At 32.4% G+C, this 12,527-nt stretch overlaps 2 protein-coding genes across 2 annotated transcripts; one reads left to right on the top strand and one right to left on the bottom strand.

Moving 5' to 3' along the window:
• Nucleotides 1–3,052: 3,052 nt before the first annotated feature.
• On the bottom strand, nucleotides 3,053–4,405 carry LOC130808414 (protein ALP1-like). The gene is made up of 4 exons (XM_057673890.1): nucleotides 3,875–4,405; nucleotides 3,567–3,792; nucleotides 3,130–3,368; nucleotides 3,053–3,079 (listed from the first exon to the last, which is right to left on the bottom strand). Exons 1-4 carry the CDS (start codon nucleotides 4,394–4,396, stop codon nucleotides 3,053–3,055), a joined length of 1,014 nt encoding a protein of 337 aa, XP_057529873.1. The 5' UTR covers nucleotides 4,397–4,405.
• A 582-nt stretch (nucleotides 4,406–4,987) lies between these two features.
• Nucleotides 4,988–6,832, top strand: LOC130807622 (pollen-specific protein C13-like). Its single transcript, XM_057672896.1, has 2 exons — nucleotides 4,988–5,557; nucleotides 6,367–6,832. The coding sequence occupies exons 1-2, from the start codon at nucleotides 5,398–5,400 to the stop codon at nucleotides 6,693–6,695; spliced, it is 489 nt and encodes a 162-aa protein (XP_057528879.1). The 5' UTR covers nucleotides 4,988–5,397; the 3' UTR covers nucleotides 6,696–6,832.
• Nucleotides 6,833–12,527: the final 5,695 nt, after the last annotated feature.

Here is a 12,527-nt window from a genome sequence, read left to right as displayed (position 1 = left end):
TATAATTATTTTAACATACGATGACCAATGAGATACTGTCACATTGACAACTTAACATCTCAAATTGGTCAAACCGTCAAACTTAACGGTTAATTAACATTTTCCGTTAAGTGGTAGTCATTTGCAGAGAAATATATCAAATTAGGTAGTTTTTTGCAAAAAAAAGGTAGTTTTTTTTACAAATAGACCTATAGACTATGTAGTTTCTTAAAATTTCCCCTTATATTTATTTTAATATAGAAAAGGCTAAAAAATGGAAAGAATTATATGAGAATCAAATTCATGATCTTATCTAAAAAGGTGTTATTACTAAAATGACCCCATTCTCAAAAATTATAAATTGAGATAAAACGTTATTTATATCGGGGTTCTCACTATAAAAATATTAACTTTTCGCGACATAAAATTTAGAGATAATTAAAAAGATATCACTACTTTATATTTTTAGTTTAATAATTGGTGGTTTTATTTTAATTTTCATGATAAAGTGATTTAGTGATACTTTATTTTGCCTTTATAACATATGTAATTATTCTTGTAGTCCATAGTTAAATTTATGAGAAACGTCATTACATCCCTTATTAAGAAAAGCTTTAGTATGATTTTTTTATTATGCTGTTAAAGGGTCTAATAAATATCACTAAATCTTCTATATACTATTAGAAATTTATAGTAACATTTAAATTAAATGTCACTAAATATATCACTTTAAAATTATACTTACTTTGTTATGTTTTTCTTGCTACTAAACTCAATGGCACAACAATTAAGAAAAGATAATCAACCTTTTAAAAGAATATTTTACCCTATATTAAATATTACTTCCTCTATTCTGGTTCGGTTTTAGTAGATATGTTTATGAGATATCAAAGCAAAGAAAATCAAAACCCATATGTCAATTTTGTTCAATTTCATAAAATGAGTTTCAAAGCAAATCAAACACCCAAAGTAAGACCAAGATGGATTACATAAGTTTAGAGAGAGAGAGAGATGGACTCATAGACAATTGATTTCAGAACATGCATGGATGAGGGTGAAGGTGGGTAAATGTGGATACAAAGGGGGGATGATTTCATAAAATGGATGACGGTAGATTTTATAAAATGTGTTGATTTCAGAAGATGATGGGGTTAAGGGTGGGGGATTATTTTAGGTTAGCAAGAGACTGTGTAGATTAAAGGGGTGTTTGGTATGGGAAGAGAAAATGTAAGGGAAAGGGAATTAATAAAGAGGGGTAAGGGTAAAGGTAAGGGTTATGGTTATATGTTATTTGGAATAACAATGTAAGGGAAACACTTGTTTACGTTTCCCTTACTTATTGTTTGGTTTGTCACATAAGTTGATTTTTTTGTAATAATCTGCAAAGGGCATTTTGTCCATTTTTGTACAAAAATTAACTTAAGCAAACATTAAAACAAGATTTCTTTGATAAAATTCAACATAGTTCAAGCCTAAATAAGATAAAACATAGCAATTTGCAATACTATTATTCAAGTATTCAACTAATAATTTGCAAGCACATACTACAAGTTCAACCACTAATAACAACATCTCAACTCATGTCTTTTTAGAAGACCACTTTCATTTTTTCTTAAGAAGATCGAGCATATATTGTTTCTTGAGGTTCGAATGAGCTTGATAAAAGATGCTAAGCTTGTGTTCTTCAGCAATGAGAATTGTAGCTACTTCTAAAGCTTCAGAGGGTGAGATGCCATCTAATTTCATAACCTCTTCCAAGACTTTATTCACTTTTTCATGCATCTTCTGCTCTCTCTCCTCGGCTTTGGCCCACGCATTAGCCATCGTGCCAAGATTAACATTAATATTATCAAAAATTTTCCCGAAATTACTTGTAGCTTCAAGAAGAGAAGAAACCAAACTATCAACATCACTTTGAAGATTTTTCTTTCGTTTCAATTCCTTGAGCTTGGGTTCTTTTGAAGATGTTGAATTATCATTCTCTTGTTTAATCGAGCGCTTCTTGAATTGTATAGAGTGAGTAGTCGACCGACTTCTTGAATCCGCATCATCCTCCTCATCACTAGTTATGAAAATTGACTTCTTTGTAACTTCAACATCTATGCAATTGATTGCTTCCACAAAAGACTCACTTTGATCACCCGTGGCCTTATCTTTAGCATAAATCTCCTCAAGGATGTCATAGTGAGGAAAAGGTACCCCATACAATCCTTTAGCCTTCTTATGAACCTATTCCAAAACAAAAAATAAAATATTGAAGCAATCATGTGGACTCCTACAGTCCCTGCTCACAATCCTAACAGACCCTACTCTCATGTACATTGAATAATGGACAAATCAACATTAAAGTTAAATGAAGTGTACAGAAGCATTGAATAATGGCACGAAATTTTCATGTACCTTTCAAAAACCCCATCTGCAAAACCCAAAACAAGAAACAAAAACATACCAGTAGACCTTTTGCACAATATTCACAACGTAATGTATAAAAGATCCCAAAAAACTTTACCTTTGCCCATTCATCGAACACTGCTCTCTCTACTTGCAACATCTTCTTATCGGCATCCCATCCAAATCCCGGAGTAGATAACATCTCAGCTAGTGCACTGTATTTCTCTGACCAATGTTTGATTCTTGATTCAATGTGCGGAAAAGCCTTCAAACCACAACTAGGAAGCTCACCATTAATCAACTCTTCCAACCTACTCATGTAACCATTTTTAAAACCACCCTCACCTTTCCACTTAGGATTAATAGACAATTGGTGTAAATACTTTATAAGCATCGAATCTTCTTGACATGTCCAAAAGCGCTTATTCTTGCCCCTCCCTCTACTACTTCCCTCTTGGCTAATGGTATTCACCTCCATTTCAAGTACCTGCAATATACATATAAACTAAAGTGAAATTATTTATATTTTGTCAGTGCACAATAATCAGAAAGTATCAGAAACTAGAAATGTATGAATTTTGTTCTTAAAGAATCTATTGGTACGATTGTGTGGCAGACGTATTATTCAAACAATTAAACAATCGTTTAGTACAAACCTTGTCTAACTCTTGCCCTCCAAGCATTAAATAAATCTTGAGTTAACGTATTTCTATAATTAGTCCATCGATCAGAAGTAGCTATTGTAGTAATGTATTCAACTTCATCATCAGAATCGTTATCGGAATCGTCATTACTCATATTCTCTTCTTCTACATCATCTGTGGGCGTTACTTTCCTTATTAAATTATGAAGTAAACAACAAGCCATCACAATACGTCCTTGAGTTCGAATAGGGAAAAAGGAGGGGCTTCTAAGTATACTCCATCTCCCTTTAAGTAACCCAAAACATCTTTCAATTACATTTCTTGCTCGAGCATGCTTCATATTGAAATACTCTTCTGCAGATAGTGGTTGTCTATTTGTCCATTCCTTAAGATGATATAGTTACCCTCTATATGGAGCAAGAAAACCCTCACAGTTTGTATACCCCCCATTGACCAAATAATAGTTACCTTCAAAATTATTGAAATTAGATGACTAAAGTGAGTTTTATTAACTATATAATTCTTCTTTTAATAACTACAAGTTAAATTTACCTCTAGGAACCCTAAAGTCATTTGGCCTAGTGAGAGCATTGCGAAGAACACGAACATCGTGAGCAGAGCCTTCCCAACCCGGAAGAACATAGATAAATTGCATGTTGGGTGCACAAACACCCAACACATTCATAGCAATGGTACCTTTTCTTGTCCGATATTTACCACGACCTTGGGGATGTACAGTTACATTTATGTAGGTACCATCCAATGCTCCTAAACAATTCTATAAAATCAAATAAACAAAATCACTCTTATAAATACACGTATGATTATGGGTAAAAATTAGATGATTAAGCAACTAGTACCTTAAAAGGTTTCCACCTTTCGTCTTCACATTCTTCTAATATTGGTGTGGGCTTGTAAAGCAAATGCTCATGCAACTTAAGTATAGCCCTCAGACATAAGTTGAATTGCCGACTCACGGTCTCTCCACTTCTTATGAAAAAGTGAGCAATAGATCTATTTTTTTTATGGTGAGCTAAAGTGTACAAAAACATGGCAACTATCTCATCAAGAGACATATTTTTTGTCCGAGTGAGGCCTCCAATCTCCTTAAGCATCTCACAAATAATATTAAAGGTTTGTCTATTAACCCGAAGTTCACTTTTGCAATGCACTTCACTTTCTTGTATTAAGCGATGCATAATTTTTAAGCGCAATATTTTTCTATCTCTTTTACTTTGGATCAATTGAACACCCCTAACCGTAGCAATACTTGTCATATACCAAACCCAATACATCATAAGAACTACAACTACATTTGTTACTACCAATTGAAGTTGTTTTAGACGTCTTTTTCTCCGTAAGGATTGCATAATTCGATCCATTTATGAGAATTAATTCGAAGCTGTACAACAAAAATTAGACTCAAAAATCAAAATCACATAATTCGATCCATTTTCAATCAAAGTAATTATTAATAGAAGTAACTAGTAATAGAAGTAACTCCTAAAATTTATAAAGTGGTATATATTTGTTTTTTTCTCCAATTTGCGATAACTCACATATGGATAACAAACCAACAATGGACACACCAACACAAGTTTACAAATCTATAGGGATTGAACAAATTAAAGACCCCTTAACCAACATTTAGAATATAAAGACCTAAAAAATATGTCTTACCAACACAAATAAGTACTCATCTGTTCCATTAGATTTGCATGAAAGAGATAGAAGATAATTTTTAAGAAAGTAGTAATAAATAAAGAGAAAGAATTAATTGTGTGGATAAAATTAAAAGTTAAAATATGTACATAAGATAAAAAGAAATGGATGAGTCATTATCCAAAAATAAATATGATGAGAGGTAGCCTACTTTCAAGCTGAAATAAGATCCAATACTTTTTATTTTATAACCGGAAGAATTGCATAAAACAAGCGGGATTTTTACCAAAAGGCCCAAAGTTTTTTTTTGTTATGTTACCAACTAAAAACCTAACCAAAAGAACCGAATGTGAAGCACCAAAAAATCTCAACTCTAATGAAATTTAACAAAATTGAATTGAAAATGAATAAGGCCAAAACAGAGACGGAATAAAAGGAGGCCGAAGAGGGCAGGAGGTAGGAGAGTAGGAAGCGCCGAGCAATGCGGTTGTAATTCAAGAAATACTCTGATCAAATTCACCTGCCACCCAGAGTCATTAAAGTGTAAGCACCTTCCCGATAGCATCAGAAATGAGCTCCCATGTGAGCAGTCATCACCGACACATCAACTCTTCATCTATATATTACTGCACCTTCCAGCAGAGTGATTCCCCAACGTACTACTCATAAACTGTAATACTATAGAGTAACTACTGCTAGATAGTAAATTGTGATAATCAACATGACTAAGCTTTGGTTGCCGGTATTGTTTGTAGTGGTATCCACAATTGCAGCCACAACAGTCGCCAAGAAACTGGCAGTACCATATCAGCTCTCCGGCAAAGTGTACTGCGATACCTGCCGCTTTGGCTTCGAGACTAACATCACTACTTACATTCCTGGTAAATCATTTAATCCATTTCTATATTTATAGTGCTCTTTCATTTTAGCTGATCTTGATTAGCTTAGCTTTTTGTTCGACAACTTTATCAAATCTATCTACTCTAAAGACTAAATTACCATAATACAAGTTCTTTCCTTTTTTTTTTTCTATTGGAAAGGTAGCTTGTTCTCTCTTCGCTTCTCTGGATTATCACTATGTGATTTTTGGTGAAAATTAGTTGAAAGGAAGATCAGATTGAAAAATGTAACAAAAATGAAGTGGATGATAAAAATAAGGGTTAAGAGGGACGGATATTAAGTTTATGGATAGGATTGAAAGAAAGAGTGTAAAACCATTGCTTAAAAGAATAGTGCAAAATTAATGGAACTAGAAATGAAAAATGATGCTAATTAAAATGGACAGAATATATGTATCAGTTTTTTTTTTTTTTTTTTTTTTTTTTTTTTTTTTTTTTGCATTGGTTTAACTTGTACATTACTTTTTGTTTTTATGATCTTGTATTAGTGTCTATAACGTAATCTTTATATTATTTTTTCCATGTTTGGTAATTGATAGTACTAAAATTATGTAAAGAAACATTGAACTTTTAATAATTCATACATATGCGAATTAAAGTTGTCAAATTTATAATAAATATTTTAAAAAATTTCAATTTAATATTCAAAATTACTGTTGAAAATGGGTTAAAGGTGAAACTATTGTGTGAGTCGATCCATCAGCCCATTAGGCAAGTATTGTTCCTCTTAGTTGTGATATGTGTATATATGTTTTAATTAATTTTGTTATTCCAAATAACAAAAATGACAGGAGCGGTTGTACAATTGCAATGCAATGATAAATCAAATACAAGGTTGGTATTTAGTAACACAACCAAAACAGATGAGAATGGAAAGTTCACTTTCCAAGTGTACGAGGATCATGGTGATCAATACTGTGATGTTGTGCTCATCTCCAGTCCTTGGCCACACTGTAAGATCATCGATCAAGTCCGCAAACGTTCTCGAGTCATCGTCACTAACCTCAACGGCATCTCCACCTACCTTCGCCACGCTAACAACTTGGGTGTCTTCCAGGACTATGCCTTGCCGCAGTGCGCTGCCCTTTACAGATACTTCTTCCATTCCGATGACATATAGGGAATTTGCAACAGCTTATTGCAGCTTGCTTTTTACTCATATGTTGCAATGCAAAACTGGTTTATTCATTTTTGTACTGAATAAAATATTTTCTTTAGCACATTACTAAGGTTTTATGAAAGTAAATTGTTAGGACCTTCCGTCTACATATGCTCTATTTGTTGGGACAAGCTTCATTTGCAATTTGGGATCAGTAAGATAACCAGAATCATCATCATCAGACATCTCATTTGTGTCATCAATATCTGAGGCATCAGTTCAAAAGCATCACTTGTGTTTATGGAACATAAGCCCTTTCTCTCAACTAATTTTTTCAGCATATAAATAAGAATAATTTGCGAATTACAACATTAAAGTTTAGCAATTTTGCGAATTGCAGCTCAATGTTTTTTTTTTTGCGAATTACAATCACCAAAGTATCAAAGTTTACAGATTCAAGTCAAAACATACAAGTTTAACTATTTTGGTCGTCGGAATTTTAGGTTAAGTGATCGGAGTTCTGTGTTTTTGGCCTTAACCTGTAAACTTTGGTACTTTGCTAGCTATAATTCGCAAAAAATAAATATTGAAGTTGTAGTTTGCAAAAGTGCTAAACTTTAAGTTTGTAATTCGCAAATTATACTATAACTAATTCATCATTATAAATCTTCTATTTGCTTTGATTTGCCTTAATTATTCCCTAGCAATCAGAGTCTTTTCATCATCCATATCAGAATCATCTTTATAATACTCGGTTGAAAATTCATTTTGTATGTCCAATTGACTTTGGTAAAGCCCTATATTTAGTTCTTCATCAAGATCATCCCTAAATAACAACTCCATCAAAGATGGTGAAATTCCTAATTCATGATAATCCATGTCTGTGAAATAAATGAGGATTCGACAACACCCATATCTTTATTATAGCATTGACTTTCTTGAAGACTTTGTGAAGGTTAACTAAGAAATTAAGGCTAAATTTTAAGGGAAAAATATCAATTTTTCAATCTAAATCTAAACCCTAGTTAATAATTGGTAGTTTTATAAACATAAAATACACTAATAACATGCCTTCTTTGATGTTTGATGCCCTTTAATGGCTTCCTTCTTTGATGTTGGACCTATATAGGCAGTATTAGAAACTAATAACGTAAAATACAAATCACAATTGGAAATTTGTATTTTCCCTTTGTTAATGGCTAAAATAAACTTACAAATACTAAGAACAAACTTGAAGTTAATCTTTGTAACGATAACCGATTCCCGGAAACTTGATACTTGATGTAGGCGTGTAATCACTTTCTTTTTGTAATATTTCCCCCACAAATGTACTTGGGTTTTTAATTTGAAAATTCACAACGAGATACAAACAACACAATATACCCTTAGTACTTAGGTAATGTTACTTAACTACAAGTGTTTGATGAATTATAAGCTTTGAAAGTTCTAACAAAAGTTAACTACTCTCTTGAAAGAACACAAGTGAAAGAGAAAGGGTAAGAATGAGAATTCAGAAATTAAGTGTCTCTCTTTCCCTAGCCCTTATTTATGCTACTCCAAGTATACCTAAAGGTTATGCCACATTCAATCAACCATCGATGACCAATATTGATGGCCTCTAATCAATACCATTAAAAGATATGGAATAAGTAAAGGAATACAATGCAATTAACTCAAAGGAATCGTAAAGAGACAACGGTCATCTCAGAAGAAAAAGTCGAGTCGGCTTTCGCTCAATTTCCAGGAAAGCCGACTCAGCTTTTCCTGCTGAACAAAATCAGTTTTCCAGAACCTAAAACCGAGTCGGCTTTTCTTGCTGACTCAGTTTTTCAATTTTTCTTTTGTCCTATCCTTTAAACCTCTTTTGAACTTTGTATTTAATATATATTATCCCACTACTATTTGTAGTACTTGGTGATTATATACTTACGATTATTTACACTAAATGTTCAATAGGCAGGGGCGGAACCAATTGGATCTCACGCCCGCATGTGAGGGCATTGAAATTTCGAAAAAAAGTTGTAGTTTGTAGGATTTGAACCTAAGACCCTTTATATTAAAGCCTTTATGAAGACGCTCATGAGTAGCTGAACTACACACTTTCTATGTAATGTTCAACAACCTTTATTACTTAATCTTTCATCAAGCACAGATGAATATACATTTCAATTCGCAATTTGAAAAATTAATCTCACAATAGGAAACTCATCGAAATAGATTATAGAATATTGTTTTTTGGGGTTGAATTGAAAACATTAGATTTTAACATATATATTTGTGATTTTTTTTATATTTTTATTCAATTATTTTTGTTATGATTGTGCTTATGAAAGTAAAGAGGCTTTTTACTTTTAAATGCTTTCTTGTTATAATTTTTTTACCTTTTACTCTTTAAAAATAAATTAAAGGTCAAATTATGTTAAAACTAACATTTTAGTGACTTAACACACCTTTATAGACTTAAGGGACTAAAGTCAAACTTTCATCAAAATTTAAGGATTAATGGCTCGTTTGGTAGATAGTATTAAAGTAAAAAGGAATGCAATTATGTATGAAAATATAGTAATGAAGAATTGGACATGAGAATTAATAAAAATAAGATTCTTTTATTTAGTGTGCATCACTATAGAATGTTTATAGAAAATGTCATTTCATTGATTGCATTTGGTTGATTGTAATTAAAAGTAGGATTACTTCATTAACATTAACCTTCACATACAGTCATTATTTTTTCTATTAACTTTCTACTTTTTAAAAATAATGAGGATTCAAGTCTTAATTTTTGAATTGTTTTTTGAATATAATTAAAAACAATATTAATTCTATTATTATTACAATGTTTTTTTTCTTTGATCTTACTAATTTTTTTTTTCTGCATATTATACTTGTTCGTCTTGTAAAGAAAGGTGTCTGCACTATCTTATACATTCAGCAATGATGTTTAACCACTGTACAATATATTGTAACACTTTTCTTTGAAAAATACAACGTATTTTACCACTTTATTGATCACTTATTTGAGTTGAGGTAATAGCAACATCACTCTTATCAAGCTCATTCTTGTTCTTCATTGGATCCATGTCGCTTAACCATGCTTTCACTACCACGATCCTAGGTATAAATGTCACATAACTTATCCTAAAGAGGAAACAATATACAATATTGTTGGACCTCTTGAGTTTTGATGATGACTACACTTAAGCAAATATGTGTTTAGAGATTGTGTGCAGGTCGATATCCGATTAATTGTGATCGTTGAAATGTACGTGTCAAAAGGATCCGAAAGATGTTAGAAGAAGTATATCGCTTGGGATGTAAAATGGAGACAGCAGGTCTACTGTTCCTAAGTTAGATGTTCTAATAAAACTGGATTCTGGAAACAGCGCACTGTTCCTGAACTGGAGTCAGCCTACGTTAACTGGAAATTCTGGTTATTTATTTATAATTATTATTTTTAGTTAATGTATTAAATAAAGTTAATTTGTTGCATTTATTAATTATTATAATTAATTGGCAAAAAGTTTTCTTAAAATTACTTTACGTATGAGCCTCTAAATAAAGATCCTTTATTTTAGGATCTATTTTTAGTAAATATTGGATTTGCTAAAAATAGAAATAGCGGTTGTTGAATGGGTCTTAACTATCATTCTTAACCGGTCTTTATACCTATAAGTTAGCAAATAACCATTCTTAAGTATAACCGTTTCTATAAATAGCAAAAACGTTCCAGCAGTTATTACTGGAACAGGAACTGCTGTTTGTGAAACTGCTGCTTAAAGGGAATAGAACCTATTATTAGGGAACAGCGGTTATTGCTAAATAACCGTGGGCTTGAATTGGTCAACTTTAAATAACTATTTTTAGATTAACCGTAGGAAGACTTGGTTATTAAAATCCACATTACTCCCATGATCTTTTGATAGGGAATAATGGATTGGAATATTCCTTATTCTTAGGGATTTTAGCTCTATAAATAGTGGGCTCGGTTATTCTTCAAAACTCGCCTTAGTATGAGCCATTAAATCATACGTAATTATGGGAGAATTTTTACAAGAAAATTTTGTTTTAAAAATGCCAATTAATTTATAATATTTTCTCGTGCAACTTTTTGATTTTATTTTTAGAGAATTTTTATCCTTTTGTAAGGGTTTTTGAGAGAATTTGTAATTAGACTCGGGTGAGTCTAAAGGGGAAATTAGATAGCTTTTAATGAAGCTAGAGAAGAGATTAGCTTTGAGTAAAGCTAAGGAGAAAGCTTCTAGTGAAGCTAGTGGTGAGAATTAGCTTTTAGTGAAGCTAAGTTTGTTGCTTTAAGTGAAGCAATTTAAGAGAGAAGAGTTGGCCTAGTTGATGCGCTTCGAGTGAAGTAAGATGTTTAATGTAATTGTAACGAGTTGCCTTAAACATAGTAGAGAATTTAGAAATCCCGTGGGGTCGTGCTTTTTCCTTCTATTTAGGCCTAGAAGGTTTCCACGTAAAAATCGTTTTTCTCTTTTAATTATTTCGCTCTAAGTTTAAGCTTTATTTATTTTATTCAATTCCGCAAAAATAGGGCAAAAACGCTTAAACTAGTAACAACAACAATTCACCCCCCCTCTTGTTGTTGTTCCCGTTCCTAATTGAGTCTACAATTGGTATCAGAGCCCTGTTCCCAGTAGATCAGGAAACCCTGAGGGCAGAATCCTGGTGTTCCCGAAAATGTCAATTATGAACGAGCGAATGGAAGAAGGGTATTCTACTCAAAGACCACCCATATTCGATTGAAAATTCTATACATAATGGAAAAATAGGATGGAGATCTTTATCAAATCGGAAAATTATCAAGTTTGGAGAGTAATCGAAATTGGAGATTTTGAGGTAACCACTACTAACTCCAACAATGAAATTGTTCTCAAACCCGCAACAGGTATATATTTCTAACTCATGTTATTTTCATCCATCCAAATTTAGTAAAAATAAATTAATAGAGTTGCTAAAGGAGACACAAGCTAAACTTGAAAATTGTAATGTTAAGTGTCTCCAATTAGAAAAGGAACTCAAGGTAAGCAAAGACCATGTCTCCTATATAAACACCTTTAGATACGATGTCCAAAACAGATTTTTCGGTTTGTTGGACCAAAATATAATTCTAAAGGAAAATATTGAGAGAATTAAAAAGGAAAATGTTATTCTTAATATTGAGTTGTCGCAATAGAAATTATTAGGCTTGAATAAATGATTGAATGATGCATCTACTAAAGATATGTGCAATGATTTTCAAAATTTAAAGTTGAATCTAGAACCTAACCGTATCAATAATGATAAACTTGAATTAAATTCAAGAGAAAAAGGGAAAATAAAAATTACTCCCAAATGGATTTAAGATGCCAAAAGTAAAAATTCAAAAGGCCTAAATTACTTTAAGAATAACAAGAAGAAGAAAGCTTACGTTGATCTCCCTAGTGACAGAATATGTTCCTTCTGTGGAGGAACTGGTCATCTGAAGGACCAGTGCACCAAAAGGGAACAGTACACTGTCTCTAACAGAAATTATGTCGATAACGTTTGGACGAAGAAAAAAAATTCTTGTAAAATCGACAAGGAACCCAAAACAGCATGGGTTCCTGTAACTAACAATTATTTTTTTCAGGTCCAAGTGAGGGGGAACAGCTCATGGTATCTCGACAGTGGGTGTTCCAAGCACATGACAGGTGAGAAATCTAAATTTCTCTCACTTGAAGCCTATGATGGCGGAACAATAACATTCGGTGACAATATGAAGGGTGAGATAATCGCCAAAGGAAAAGTTGGAAGGTCATGTTCCCATGCTATCGATAATGTGTTTTTAGTCGAGAATTTGAAACATAACTTACT

This window comes from Amaranthus tricolor, chromosome 3 (assembly GCF_026212465.1).
Source record: "Amaranthus tricolor cultivar Red isolate AtriRed21 chromosome 3, ASM2621246v1, whole genome shotgun sequence".
NCBI classification, from domain to species: domain Eukaryota; kingdom Viridiplantae; phylum Streptophyta; class Magnoliopsida; order Caryophyllales; family Amaranthaceae; genus Amaranthus; species Amaranthus tricolor.
Note: the sequence above shows the minus strand (reverse complement) of the source record. Positions and strands in the feature narration are given on the sequence as shown.

Excerpts from the sequence above, each read along its gene's own strand:
- LOC130808414 (XM_057673890.1), bottom strand. The coding sequence starts at position 4,396 with ATGGATCGAATTATGCAATCCTTACGGAGAAAAAGACGTCTAAAACAA. Across the intron at positions 3,793-3,874 it reads AAAGGTGGAAACCTTTTAAG|AATTGTTTAGGAGCATTGGA; the intron begins GTACTAGTTGCT and ends TTGATTTTATAG. Across the intron at positions 3,080-3,129 it reads ATAACGATTCTGATGATGAA|AAATACGTTAACTCAAGATT; the intron begins GTTGAATACATT and ends GACTAATTATAG.
- LOC130807622 (XM_057672896.1), top strand. The coding sequence starts at position 5,398 with ATGACTAAGCTTTGGTTGCCGGTATTGTTTGTAGTGGTATCCACAATT. Across the intron at positions 5,558-6,366 it reads CATCACTACTTACATTCCTG|GAGCGGTTGTACAATTGCAA; the intron begins GTAAATCATTTA and ends CAAAAATGACAG.